Source organism: Sciurus vulgaris (assembly GCF_902686455.1).
Source record: "Sciurus vulgaris genome assembly, chromosome: 1".
In the NCBI taxonomy this organism is placed as follows: Eukaryota; Metazoa; Chordata; class Mammalia; order Rodentia; family Sciuridae; genus Sciurus; species Sciurus vulgaris.
In genome coordinates this window covers 167,006,846-167,021,340 of record NC_136461.1, presented here as the reverse complement: position 1 = coordinate 167,021,340, position 14,495 = coordinate 167,006,846, and the positions used below count along the sequence as shown (strand labels likewise).

At 41.0% G+C, this 14,495-nt stretch overlaps 1 protein-coding gene across 1 annotated transcript in view; it reads left to right on the top strand.

Annotated features, from left to right (window-relative positions):
- Positions 1-4,957: 4,957 nt before the first annotated feature.
- Positions 4,958-14,495, top strand: part of RUNX1T1 (RUNX1 partner transcriptional co-repressor 1) — a 134,316-nt gene continuing 124,778 nt past the window's right edge. Inside the window, 2 exon segments of the mRNA XM_079138287.1 lie at positions 4,958-9,930; positions 9,932-9,965. Of these exon segments, the coding sequence (XP_078994413.1) occupies positions 9,844-9,930; positions 9,932-9,965 (121 nt within the window). The 5' untranslated portion in view covers positions 4,958-9,843.

Here is a 14,495-nt window from a genome sequence, read left to right as displayed (position 1 = left end):
ATTGGCATAATTTACAGGAAGAAGAAAAATATGGCATAATATATATATATTTATTTCTCTCCCTTTTTAAATCATAAAAATATTGTTGATATATTTTAATTCTAAATTTTAAAATATGATTCTTAAAGTAACACTATCTGATGAGAATCATTCCTGGGACTCAGATGTTATTAATTTTAAATAAGGATGCATATAGAATTCCAAAATCCAAATTATTAACTTTCAATATGGGGACAGAAGAGAATACAGATAATAGAAAAGTAAAATATCAACATGCTTTTGAATATTTTAAGAACAGATTAGTAGGTTTTGACATAATTTCCTGCACAAAGGAGTTATAGAATATATATGAATTTTTATATTTTATTTATATTTTATGTTAAGATTTGTAAGTATAGCCAAAAATCACAAATGCAGAAATTACTATAGACTGCACACCTTGATAAAACTGGAGACTCAGATTAAGAACATTATAATACAAATACCAAGACTTAACATTACAATTCATTAATTCATTATAATTCATTAGACAAATGTCCCAAGGAGAGGGCAGAATGTACAATGAGTGTTTTCTGGAAATGAATTGCTAAAAATTAGTAGAGTCTGAAAAGACTTCAGAATTGGAAGCTCCAGCTGGGCTTAAAAGGGTGGGGGAAGGGATTTTACTCTCTAGTAAATATTTGAAACACCACTTCAAAAAATAAACCCACGAATGTCTCATCAGTTCTTACTGCATCAGGCTGACTCTGAGTCTCTTACACATTTTTTCCTTTGTAAAGATGAGATTTAAAAACACGCACACAGGATATTTTACATTGATTTAGGCCAGTGGGGGAAAACATGGTTGAGAGTAGGATTTCAAATTGTTCCACTAAATACAATAACATTTGCAGTCATGGCACCGTTCCATAAAATTTAAAAAGATGTCATTTTACTTATCATTGCAAGCCATTATCTGATCATATTTGACCTACATATTAATATTTTCATTGCCATCCAAGCTTTTTTTTTACTCTGTACAAACAAATTGTCATCCCTCTTCACTGAGATATTATTTATTTGTTCTGGAAATATCTGGAATTCTTTCACCATATCTTTTCCCCCAGGGACTCCCTCCTTCCCTCCAAAGTCTTGATATTAATGCGTGAGGGTATGGGACACATCCAACAAAACCCAGAGATAGAAAGAGGTCCCTCTTAATGGTATACAATGGGAGAAGTAGAAAAACAAAGTGGGGGGGGGGGCAGAAAATGATAATTGTTTTCTCTAAGGCTATTATCTAATGCGAAAGCAAATATTCAGTCTGGAAATCAGCTAACAGAAGGGGATTAGAGAGGAGATCTGAGAGTGGCTTGATTTCTGGCAGAGCTGTCTCTCCAGCCAGTGATGAGACACAGGCAGGGCAGCTAGGAGCGCTCCAGATGGCCAGGGAAAGTGGTCGTCTTGGGTTACTGCAGGGCACTCGGGCCGCCGAGCCCAGGCGTCCAAGGAAGGCATCATTAGGGAGCCAGCCCCACGTCCAGCCTGCACCAGAGAGGGCGAGGCCAGGAGGGAGGCCGCCTGCCCGCCCGCGCACCCCAGTGAGCCGGGACTGCCCATTGTTAACATATACTTGACCTCCGTGACCCCCGCACGACACAGATGTCTCCCACCTCCACCTCCCCCCAGCCCCGCCACAGGCCCTCCCCCCTGCACCTGGTAGCGGCCGCGCCGCCGCCTCCCTCCGGAGCGGCCGTGGCGCCCTGGGCGCGGGCGCGCGCCGGAGCCGGCCTGGTGCGGGCGCACTCGGCGCACAGCGCGCGGCGCTCCTGCTCCCCGGCGGACGCCTGGCCGCCCTGCAGATAAATGCGTCGCCTTCCTCGAGAGTGAGCTAGGGCGGGCGAGGCAGACGCAGACGCCGCCTGTGACAGTGGCAATTCCCTGCGCCCCACACCACATTTGTCTGCCACAGCAGCAACAACAGAAAAGCGAAGGGAGGGAGGGAGGGAGGCGGGAGGAGGGGAGCGGAGCTCCGCAAGTCTTGGGCTCTGCGTGGAGGCTGCGTTTGGCTGGCGTCCCCGACCCCGGGCTTTTTGCACCGCAGCTCGCTCTGCGCAGCGCCGGGACAGCCGCAGGCGCTCGGCGGCGCAATTCCGCGGTCTCTCGGCGAGCGCGAGTGGGCGAGTGACCGCGGACACTCTGGCCTCACGAGGGAAGCCGCGCTACACCCTTGCCCCCTTGCTCCACGGGCCGGCAGAGACAAGAGGAAGTTTTATTTGCAGCTTGGAGCCCGTGGCGGATGGTGGGACTCTCCGGCCCTGTACAGTGTAAGTGCCCGCGGGCGGGCTGGGCCGGCGGGCGGGCAGGCGGTGGGGACTAGCCCCTGGCTGATGCTATTAATTACTATTCCGATGACCGTCAACTTGGTTTGGATTATTCCACCCAAAGGCTCCAGGCTGTACTTGTCGCTCAACTAGGGTAAGACTATGTACCAGGGCAAAGAGGAACATCGCGGGTGACTCTAGTCTGCGATGACACTGAACTTCACGGGTCAGCTAAGGATGCGGTTTTTACTTTTAGATTCCCCCGGGAATGTCTTTTTAAAATAATTTTTCTTTTATTTCCTTGACAACGAGTGGGAGCAGGAAGATGAGTATTTTCCCCCCCGACAAAACAACTAGTCAAGGTGCCCCACTGTGCATTTGGCAGGTGGCCCTATCCCCGCATCGTGGGGTTTTAAAACAGAAAACGAAATGCTGGTCTTACTGGTGGAAAACTTAGCTCTAGGAGCAAGAGAGGCGGAATCTTAACTTTGGGACCGGGCTACCACTAGGGTAGGGGGTCCTCTTAGCGGCTTCCAGGCTCTCTAGGGTCTCCTGCGAACTTTGCTTTTACTCTTGGGCATTTGAGGTGCTCAAGTGGGAAGCCTGTGGACAAGCGGGAGGGCGGCGACTCCCACCCAGGGCAGGTTAGGGATTTCGAAGTCGGGGACGCTTGGGCACCGCCGCCTCTGCAAGACCTCTGTGAGTCCCGGGTCCCGCTGTTCTGATCTTCTGGTATTTCCATCACAGCCTCAATTTGTCAGTGTCTTCTCCTAAACTGACAACCTTGTGCCTTGTGCCCGGCGGGGCACAAACGGGAGTCGTGTCCGGAGAATTCTTTTCGTTTTCCAGAAATCCCTCTGGTAAAGCCCCCGGGGCTCCAAGAACCCACGCCCAGTCGCTCGCCGCCCTCCTGGAGAACCCGAAAGGACTGGGTTGGTTGGCACACCCAGACCCCTCTCTCCGGGCGGACCTTGCGCTGACCAAGATGCTTTAAGCAAATACGGTTATGCCGACATAAAGCGCCTAAATCCTTTTTTTTTTTTTTTTTTTTTTTTTTACTTTTTTTTGGGGGGGGGTAAGGGCGGTCAACCCTTGGAAAAGTTTTGAGTGTTATGATTCCGGGAAGTAGGATGTGAACCACGACCGTTACTAAAAATAGCCGCCCTCCCTCCTCCTCTTCCCCCAAAAGGCCTTTCAGTTTGGAAGATTTGGCTGAAGAGTCCTGCAGTCCTTGGTCTCTTTATTCCTTGCAAAAAGGAGTGGAGAAATTTTTTTATTTTAGTTTTCCCTTAGTTAGACTGGACATCACAAATCACAGTGTGCCCTAGCCTGGCGGCTATTTCCTGGGGCAATTTGCAGAAGGTCGCCTAAGGAATAGCTAGTATTTCCCTGGGAGGAGATCCTGCAGAACAGCCACGGAGACCAGGGCGAGGGAGTGAGGACCAGGAGAGGTGGAGAGGCCACTCCAGACCAACTTCATGTGCTTAATGTAACTCTGAGCCTTCTTGAATTTTTAACTTCGCTTCCCTTAATTAATCTGCCCAGGGCCTGTATATAAATGGCTGTCCACAGCTGCTGCAAATTGATTTATCTCCTGATAAAGGTCGGGTTGCTGACCAAAGCATTCTTTCTATCTTCTGTGTGAACTGAAATGTGTTTTACAGGATTTTTTCCCTCCTAGTCTCTCTTTAAACATCTGTACCATTTTTAAGTGCACTCAGTGGCTCTTATTATCATTCCCTGGCCTTGCATAGAACAGGAGTGGAACTGGGTCTGTGCCCAGTGAGTCCACACTCCTTAGAATACAAATTGACCAGCTTCTTGGTGATAAACGGTTTGTTAGTGTTGGGGGCCTCCTTTTAGTTTATTGCAGCGGTTTGCCTTGACCACGTGAGTATTCTGTTGTGTCCAGTTTCTCATCACACAATTCTTTAGAAAAGATCAACAAACATCATTGTTTCTTAAACCATCTTTGCCCATATTTGGGTGTTTCTTTCAGTTGTGATGTGTATAAACAGAAGCAAATTCATAATTCAATGCATTTTCCCCACGTTTATCCTTTAGTCTAGTTTTAACATTATGGTTGCTGTCAGACGGTTGAGGTAGAGTTCAATGATTTCATTTTCTTCTTTCTCTTTACTTTTACCTTTTTAGAGTGCTCTGACTACCTCACCCAGTGTTAATCAGAGAATCATAGTTTGATCCAGGCTTTTTTTTTCCCCCCCCTAGCCAGAATGGATGTTGAAGGAGTTGAAATCTATCCTTTCTTGTGCTATATTTAGCATTTGTTATTAATTCTTTCAAAAAACAGAATTCCAATAAAATAACCAAGGAGTCAGGTTCATTTTGGATACACAAAAAATGAATTTAAGATTAGACAATGGAAGAATTTTATATTAAATATTTTTGTGTAAGCATTAATAATGTAGTTATAAACCATTTGAACAGCAGTTACTTTATTTGAAAAGCTAAATGTTGTGTGGGAGAATTTCAGTGTGTAGTTTCTCCAGTGTCCAGTTCATACCTAATAAAAGCAGTGTGTGGAAAACTGTTTCTCCTCCTCCTCCCTCCTCCTCCTTCTCCTCCTCCTCCTCCTCCTCCTCCTCCTCTTCCTCCTCCTCCTCCTCCTCCTCCTCCTCCTCCTCCTCCTCCTCCTCCTCCTCCTTCTTCTTCTTTTCTTCTTCTTCCTCTCTCTAATATTTGGACAACTCAAAACAGACCAGAAGTCTTTGAAATGATATTTTCCTTTATACTAAGTCTCTTTGACCCACTAATACCTGCTAATAATTTGATTTTAAAAGCTTTCAAAAGACCTTCTGAACAAGAAGTATTCTGCCCACAGTACAATGCAAACTGCACTATGAAATTCCAAGTTGTTTGAAATAGTAGGACGGTAACATTTCAGCTACAGGAATGCGCCTTTTTTTTTTTTTTTTAATACTTTCACGATTATTTCTGAGAGAAGTAAACTATTGCTCTTGGTGTTAGTATTTGATGATAAGCTCTCCTATTGAGGTGTTGGTTTAAATATTTTCTGATAAAAGAGTATTTCATAAATAGCAAAGAACTACACAAATGTAAGGTGCCATTATAATTTATTTTATTGTAATATAGAAGCTTAGACCCCCCCCCCTTTTTTTTTCTTACACACTGAAAAGGGATCAGGAGAAAGAAATGCTTCCAATAGGAATGCTGGTCAGTGGTTGTCAGTTTAGGACATTCTTCACTGTCAAATCCTGTTTCTCACTTCTTTGATATGAACATCAGCTGACAGGCACTGAATGCAAAGCCTTCCTCATTGAGGTTTTATGCAGGCAACATAGCCCTTCATAGCAAAGCAGTCTGAAAAATTGGCACCTGCAGGATTTGCATGTGAAAAAAAAAACTGAGTCAGTTGCATTTTACTGGAGCCTATTACTGTAAGTTATGTAAGTTCAGTGAGAAAGGCTATTTATTTGTTGCTGTTTGGGCATTTAAAGATTCTTTATTTTATGGGTATCTTATTCATCATATAGTGATCCACAGGCTTTATTGATAGCAGAAGCAGGGAGAAGTAAGCTCTGGCTTTATTGAAGTTATTTATTATGGAATGGAGTTATTTTTAACCATGTGCTTTCAGAGTACACTTCGATTCATAGTTAATTCTTTAATGTGCCTTAAAAGAATGAACTCATTCAATTGTAAGAATAATCTATTATTAAATATATAAAATTAGGTTAACATAAATATTCTTTCAAAACTACCTAGAACTTTAAGAGTTACATATTTAGCAATAACAGCTCAAAATCCATACTCAAAATTTGAACCTTTCATACTTCTAAACTTCAGGAAAAATGTTAAGTTTCTCACAGTTTTGCATGCAAAATTATATTTGTCACCTGAATGCTCTTTTCAAATTTATATTTGACATTATTTATATGAAGTAACTAACCAATGTTAAATCAACTAAAAACCTTTGTGAACCTCAGTATTATCCATCAATGGGGACCTTTATCCAGAGTAAGCTATTTATTATTATCTAAAGGGACACCTTCCAACTTCACTTTTTTTTTTTACAGTCATTAATATAAGAGTTCCTAAATAATGTTTAAAGAACAGTGAACATTTTATTAAAGCAAACATTAGTTCAGTTTAATGGAGGTAATTGTAAATGATAAGACAGAGCAGGTTATCTCTGTGTTGTTTAAACAGAAGGAGCTACTTTGCACCATTTCCAGTAGCCATCTGTAGAAGAGAAGGGTTTGCACCTGTCTGTCCACACTAATTATAGATTAGGGCCAAAGAAATGAAATTCGAGGAGGTTTTCAGCTAATGAAATCCATACTGATTTTATTGTAAATGTGTTTTATGTAAAGAGGATGATGGTTGAGTTATGAGTGAATAAATCGCTATGTAGCTGCTAGGCACTTGGTTTTGAAGCACAATTCTGCTGCATTAACCTTTGCTATATAAAAAAAAAAAAAGACAAACAACTTAGAGATGGATGCTAGCCTTTGTTTGGCATCTAGAGCTACAATTTAGTAAGCAGCAATGAGGTTCAGTGTGCAATTTAGAAATGTGCTGTAAAGCAGCTTAAACGTTAAGAATATTTTGATATTCTGAAATGCAGATGAAGTAGAGGTAGGTTTTGCTTTAACTTTTACATTTAAAACATTAGAAAATTAGAAAGCCTTTTTCTTTCTTCTGCATTTCAGCTTCATGTACATGAGAAATTAAAGCAAAATGAGTGAGGAATGCATTCTGCAATAAAAGGTCACATGAATGTCTACCACATCTGTTTATAGTAATTATGAACATAATTAACATAAGAATTACAAATGAAATAATGACAAGCTGAGCAATGAGATATTATGCCATAATGGTCATATGTTGGAATTCTCACATTATAGCACACTAGAATTCACATACTCAAAGAAAGAAAGAAAATGCTAGATTTTTATCTGAATTAATGCTTCAAAACTTATCTGCCTGGGGCAGATGGACTCCTTGCTTTTATAGGAAGGTAACCTATTATTAAGAAAAGAACTAGTTGAAATTAAGATTTCCAGTCTCTAGTCTGGACTTTAAGACAGCTGTGATTATAGACACCACTTTCTGTTATACTCTTATTCTGTGATTATACTTCTTGATTTTTTTTTTTTTTAATTGAAAGCCTTGAAGTAAAGTGTTTGCTTTGGAAGAGTGTCATGGATTCTTCCATTAGACAACTGGTTGATCTTTTTTATAACTGAGCCAAAAGTCAATGAACAAACAAGGTAATAGAAATACTATACCTTTACAAAATAAGAACATTGGCAGATTAGTGTTTGCACAATTTTCTTCATGCCTAGTGTTTGAGATGCCTTTTAAATAAAAATTTAAGTCTTCTGGGTTTGAAAGCAATACTCGTGCATTTTATTTTCAAAAATAGCATTTCTTAAGAGCATGTAATGGAAAAATCAGTGGGTAAGTTGCATTTTTTTCCTTCTAGAGTTTCATTGGAATTTTAGGTGCTTGTATGTAGTCTGTGCCCAAACTGATCTAACTAAAATGAGAAAAAGGGGAGGGTCTGTGTGGTTGCTTCTGGTTATTCTGAATGCAGTTTTCTGTAACAGCTAGAGTGAAAGGTGAAAGGGGACCTTTTATGAGAGCTAAAATGATACTCCAGAAATCTGTTGTTAAATTAAAAACATGAAGGGATGACAGATTTTCACCCATTTAGAGCTCACTTGATTTTGTAATGTAGACTGCCAAGTGGTTCACTTCCTACCTTTGCACCCTTCTGTAACTATTGAACCTGGTCACTCCTTGAAGATTTATGGAGAAATATTACCTTGTTCTCGTCTCAGTGATACCACAAGGTTTTCCACTTTATTGGATTACTGGAGGATTGTAGCAGACCCCTTTTTATCTGACATTCATTGCATGACAAGATTTTCACACATGCCCTTCCCCCACCATGCCCAGCTTTCTTCACTTTGTGTTACCTATCAAATATCCCTTGATTCTTTCCTTGGGGTAGGAGCTTGGAGGGAAGGTGGGGGCACTACACATAAAACAGTTTTTTTTTTTTTTTTTTTTTTTTTGCTAAGTGATTTGGAGGGAAAGTACTTGATTAAACAATGCCTTCTCATTTTTTAAAGGTCCTCTTAAAATTTGTCTCCCTGAAAAGGTTATTGTTAGTTCTCTTGCTCTTCCATATTCTTCTGGACTCATTGGCCTTATTCCTCCCGGCCCCACCCCGCCCTGTTTTGTCCCTTTCTACTGAGATCTCATGCACAAACTATTTTATGACTCCAGGTTTCACAGCAGCTGGGGCCACAGTGTGGGCCATGAAAAATTATATAGTTTATTGGCTCTTTTATTTTGAACTCACTTTCCACACTGCAGCGAGAGCTTCTTAACCAGGCTTCAGTGCCTTGAAACACAACACAACCAAATGCCCCCCTTCCCCCAATAAAAGAACCTCCTTTGCTGCATTATCTGCACTCCATTAAGGATCTGATCAGATGTTTAGATTGTCTGATGGGTGCATTTAAAAGTGAAAAGGGGCTCCCAAGGGACTACTCAGGTGTATCTCCCTCCTGACCCTGCTGGAGAGGAGGGTGAACTCTGGTCTGATGGAGGAACATTAGCCCCTACTTGTTCTCTGATTGATTCTCTGGCTCTGGGTGGGTGAAGAGCTGTGAGGCAGCTCAAACCAAGATTGATTGCCTCAATTTCAAATTCCCACCTCCAAAATAGACTTTCAGATGTACACATAAGGAACCCCTCCCCCAACACAATTTCTGGAGGTGGAGCAGGTGTCTCAGAGTCACCTGTAGCTACCAATCACAAGTGGTCCTTCTTATCCCAATGATACTGGCTGCATGAGTCTTCAGCTGGGACCCATTAAAGCCCATGGAAAGGAGCTATTTTATATCTGCCTGTGCCCATCTCCTATGTGTGGGTGTGTGGGGACTGGAATTTAGGGTATCTAGGACAGCAGAGAAAGGGACAGGAATCCCCAACTGGAGGTTGGTCTGCAAGGCTGAAGGACTGCTCTGTGGACTCACTAGGTTGGTTTTGCAAATTGTGGCTATTTGGATGGAGGTGAAATGGTGAAGATGTCATTGTTACACTGCCCAAAGAATGCTTTTGATCCCTCTGACCTTGACAGAACCTCCAAAATATTCACATTTTGGAAATGCAGTTGTCTGGTCTGGATTTCCCCCTTTTTCTTGGAGGTAGGGACAGATTTGGGCGTGCAAGCGACCCCCAGCCCTGGCTTTGACCCCCAGCCAGCCTTAGGGTAGTTGTCCCCCACTTTCCAGCCCCATCGTGGGGCCTGAACCCCCGCCCCCTCATCCCTTATGGTTTCTCCCCTCCTGCCTGTGTCTCTCTTCTCTCTCTCTCTCTCTCTCTCTCTCTCTCCCACTTTTCCTCCCTCTCCCGCTCTGTCTCACACGCACCCTCTGTTTATTTTCCTGCCTCCATCTGGGCCCTGCTGATATTGTAATCACCCTGATGCACGTTGGCTTCTCTCCTCTCCCTCCTGCGCTCACACACTCACTCACACACAATGTGCCATCCTGACAAGCCTTTTACTTCTGATAAGCTCCGATGTGTGTTTAATGAATACAAAGCCGCGGTCTGGGTGCCGCCTCGGCCGCGGCCGCCTCTCGCGCGCTCCTTTGCCAGAAGGTAATCTCCGTGAACGGGGGAGGCGCGCGGAGGAGGGGGTGGCCGCGAGCGAGGGGGGCGCGGGGAGGCGGCTCTGCCCGCTCCCTCTCTCCCTTTCCAAATGATTCAGAAGTCGATAAGACCAGGAGAAGTGAAGATGTAACATGTTATCTGTCGCTCCTCTTAGCTGGCGGAGAGAATTTACATTTAAAGATTAGCAGAGGGAGAAAGAGAAATCTGCCTTTTGTTGTGCGGGGTGAGGAGGAGGCATCAGCCCTGGCCTTGACGCTATCTCCCATCACCTCTGCTATCCAGACAGGACTCACCGAGGTGAGATTACCGGAGGGCCTTATCTTTAATTGGGTTTAGTTTTGCCAGTCTGAATAGGTTTAAAGAGACTCGATAAAGGGGGAACAATAGATTATTTATTGACTGGACGCTGAAGCCTTTAGATGGAGAGGGAGAGAAAGAACTGCTTAACAACTTGATTAGTTCATTTTTATTTTAAGGTGAAACTCTCTCCCTTCTGGTGGGAGACGGAAGGGCTCAGGAACTTAGGTGCGATTTGAATGACTGAAAATGTCTTGTTTCCTCTTCACTCTCACCCCGTCTTTCTCAGCGCCAAGCATCTACCTTATTTTCAAGGAGTTTCATTACCCCTTCCCTGTAGGATTGATCAAACTGAGTGAAGAGGGTAGAGGCTTTGGGGATTGGTCATTAATGTTTGGTTTTGTGTGACTTGTTTTGAACTGCTGATGTATTGATGTTAACGGTCCTCCAGTGATGTGGTAGGCAAATGAAGCCTACTTTTAATATGGAATTTGTTGATTGTATAGTATGGGTCAACTCTGGCTACAGAGAAAAATAAATCAATCTAAGTCTGTTAGGTAGATTTGGTTTTTGAATAAGAACCATGACATTTTTTTGGCTGCGATTCAGTTTAAGAAAAGAAGAAAAATGTTTTTGACTCATGAATGTATTTCAGAAAATTATAATATCAACTTTAAAAGATTCTTAAAAGGAATAAAAGTAGACAATGATTGCCTCCTAAACATTGTCAAGCTAGGTGTTTTCATAGGTAGATAGATATGATCCAGTAACTAAAAGCCTAATTAAAATTTGTTTAAAGCCAGAGGGGCATGTTTCCTTGTTGACAGCAGCAGATCGATTGGGTAAGACAATAGAGTCCCATTATTTTACTTCCATTGACTGAACATATTGACATTTCAGGTTTGCTGTTGCCTCAGTGAGCATGATGAAACACTGAAATTCACAGCCCAACTGGTCAGAGTGGCACATATATTACTGTATGTCATTTCTGCCTTCAGGTTACCTTATCACCCAGGCAGAATAGGAAAGGACAGCTTGGAATCCTTCAGAAGGGGAGAAGGGGTAGAGGTTTTTTTGGCTAAGAAGCTGACAGCATGTCTTAGGAACATCATTAATTTTACCCAGAACTGGATGTTACATAAAAATATGCGGAGCACTTTTATTTAAAAATCGGAGAAGCAAGGTAGCTAGCATCCATGCCTATTTTACAGAAAGAGAATACCCATTTTCAAGATTTACCTTTACTCTCTGGGGAGATAGTAATTGCAAGTGGTCATTCATTTCAGTTAGATGACCAGCTTGTGCTTGGGTGACATCCATTCTTCCCCAGTTTGGGGAAGCTCCTGTTACATCTATATCTGATAAAAGAACATGTAGGGTTCCTTCAAAAATAGGGCCTGATTCTGACTTCTTGTTTCCAGTTTTCTTTTGTTGGGTAGAATATGAAATGAATGGGATGCATGTATTTTACACTCATGTGCTTAGTGATATGTATAGATAAATATGTGTGTATTCCAAGCAGATGCAGACAAAATACTGAGTTTTTGTTATCTTCCTAGTATAATCTACTGGTTTACACATTTTGCATAGTCTTTACACAATAAAATTAAGTATCAGGCAGATTGAGTCAAAGAAATTTGAACCATACAAAAAGTGAATATTAAAAAAAATCCAGGAGGAACCTAACAAATTTTTGAAAGTTTAATGAAAGCATAAAACTATTATGAATATGACTTATACACAGCAATTGTTGCCACCAAGTAGCAACTGATACCCTTTACAGTGTTTAGAACAAAACTGGCCCTTTATACCATTTTCATGAAAATGTTAGGTTTCTATTTGATCAGCAGGTGCTGTTGAGATGAAAGCCATGTGTAAATTTTCAGAAGGCCAAAAGTGTCAATTCAGAAAAGGAAAGTGATAAGAGAAAATGCAATCAGTTTTCCTGTTTTCAATTTGTGCAGGATTTGAAGAGCTGTTTTGTTAAACTGCTACATCTGCTCCAATATGAATATTGAACTACTTCCACTAAAAATAACAACCTATAATTTGGAAGCTACTGCAGTCTTTTGTTAATGCGAGTGGGTTATTTAAAAACAAAAAAACAAAAAAATAAAAAATAAAAAAACCCAATTTTCTATTCTGACAATCTCTTGCCTAATGTGCATTTTCATTTGTTGGCACTTTTATCCTCAGCAGATAAATGGTATTATGCAATTAGGACCTCATCTTGTTTGACTATAAAAAAGGTTTCCATAGGTGAAAGTCTTGGTAATATAAAGAGGATTTGCACAAAACAAAATTTATTTTAAAGTAACCTTTCTAAATGCATTTATTTAAAATAAAACAGTTATTCCTTACATTCTCTAATACTACAATTTTTAACTTACTGCTGGCTATTGTAACAAAGTTAACACTATTCCTTTGCATACTGAGCATTCTGTGATTTATTTCACCTTTAATATACCTGCAAATGTAAGTTTAAACTAATCAGGGATATTTTACCTAACAGGGCTTTCAGAATAATTTTTTTCATGCTTAAATAAAATGATTAAATTATGCTTGAGTGCCTGCATACAAAAGCGTTAGCTTCTATAGTACTGCTAATCAAATAAGTTTTATGGACAGGGAAAGCACCACATTAGAGAAAAATTAGATGCATTTTGCTAGTGACATTTCTAGGAAAGACATGTTCTTTTAAAATCATCTAATATTAATTAAAAACCCTAACATGTCTTAAATAATCGCAATAAAATAATACTTTGTTCCTATAATAAGAAAGTGAATGGCAGTGCTATCCATGTGAAACCTGGGCATAGAAAATTAAGGGAGAAAGAAGACTGATGAAATTTGGATAAGGTTCAATATTGATTCAATCCTTGATTGCACTTGGGTTGACTTGTGGCTGAAGTAATTTGTCCAGGGTGAGACCTGATCACTGCTTAGGATCAATTAACTTTGTAGCTTGTGGCTTCACACTTGAATTGCTAGACATAGTCTTTACAGATAAACTCAGAATACCTCAAGAATGGATCCAGAGGAAGGCAGTCACTGTGACACACTTACATGTTTAATATTAACAAACACAATGTTTGTTAAACACCATCTCAAGATAAGAGTTAGTTTGAAGAATAGTATTGTATATTTGTGATTACCTGTATATAACCAGTGGGAGAACAATGCTCTTAAGGAAGGTAATTTCCAGTTTGAAGCCCAAACAGCAGTCCAATGTGGCAGTTGTGCTGGGCATCAGATGGGTATATTCCTTGGTAAACATCATGTTTGTGGCTGCTCTGAAGAAGAGACTAAATTACATATCAGTGTTAAGAAAGCTATTATCAGACATAATTCCATCACTTGTGATGTTTTGTGCTAAAACCACAGTATCTTATGTGGCACTGACAGGAGAGAGCTTCATGGGACTTTTCAAAATGTCCATACTTAATGCAATGATGTCTGGGTCTTCTTACATCAGAACCACAGATGGAGTAATGGCCCCTCTTCAGTATTTAGGGCATGAGAGGCTCTTCTTTGAAAACATTTAAAACCATCACTGTTGCTTGCAACCATCAACATTTTTCAAGGACCAAAAGATACCAACTTCGAATTCCTTGCTTTGTTAATTCCAAATGTGATTTCCTGGGTAATGTAACTCATGAAGGAATAAAGCAGTCATTTGTTTTTGTAGGTTTTGTATTGATCAAGTTCTCTCAAGCAAATCAGTATTTGGGTGAAAAGGGCCTTTAGAATATAGATCTTGTGGAAGAGGAGTACAAAGAGCACCAATGTGAAGTTTTTCCATTGTGTCTGGACAATTCTAAGCACCCCTAAGTGCCTTGGGGAATGTGATTGACTGGCTTCATTAATCTTTTAACACCTGGGGCACAGATCATTTCTAAGTGTGCTCTGGACTTTCAAGGGCTGCCACATAGTTGTTGGTCTTGGGAGAGAGGAAAGGAATTGATAAATGTTATAGACTTACCGTGAGCCTGGCCTTCACCCTCACTTGTGTTTTCGTCACAGATTTTAAGTAAATGATAAAACAGCATTTCACTTTTTTAATGTCAAAGAATTCCAGCCCATCCTCTAGAACTGGCTATAGTTACTATTTGGCTTACCCCTTTGCCCCAATTTAGAAAATTGAGGTTTCCTTGTTCTAAAATCAATGATCTACTTTGTGCCTGAGGTCTAATAATTAGGACCCCTACTCTCTGAAAATTG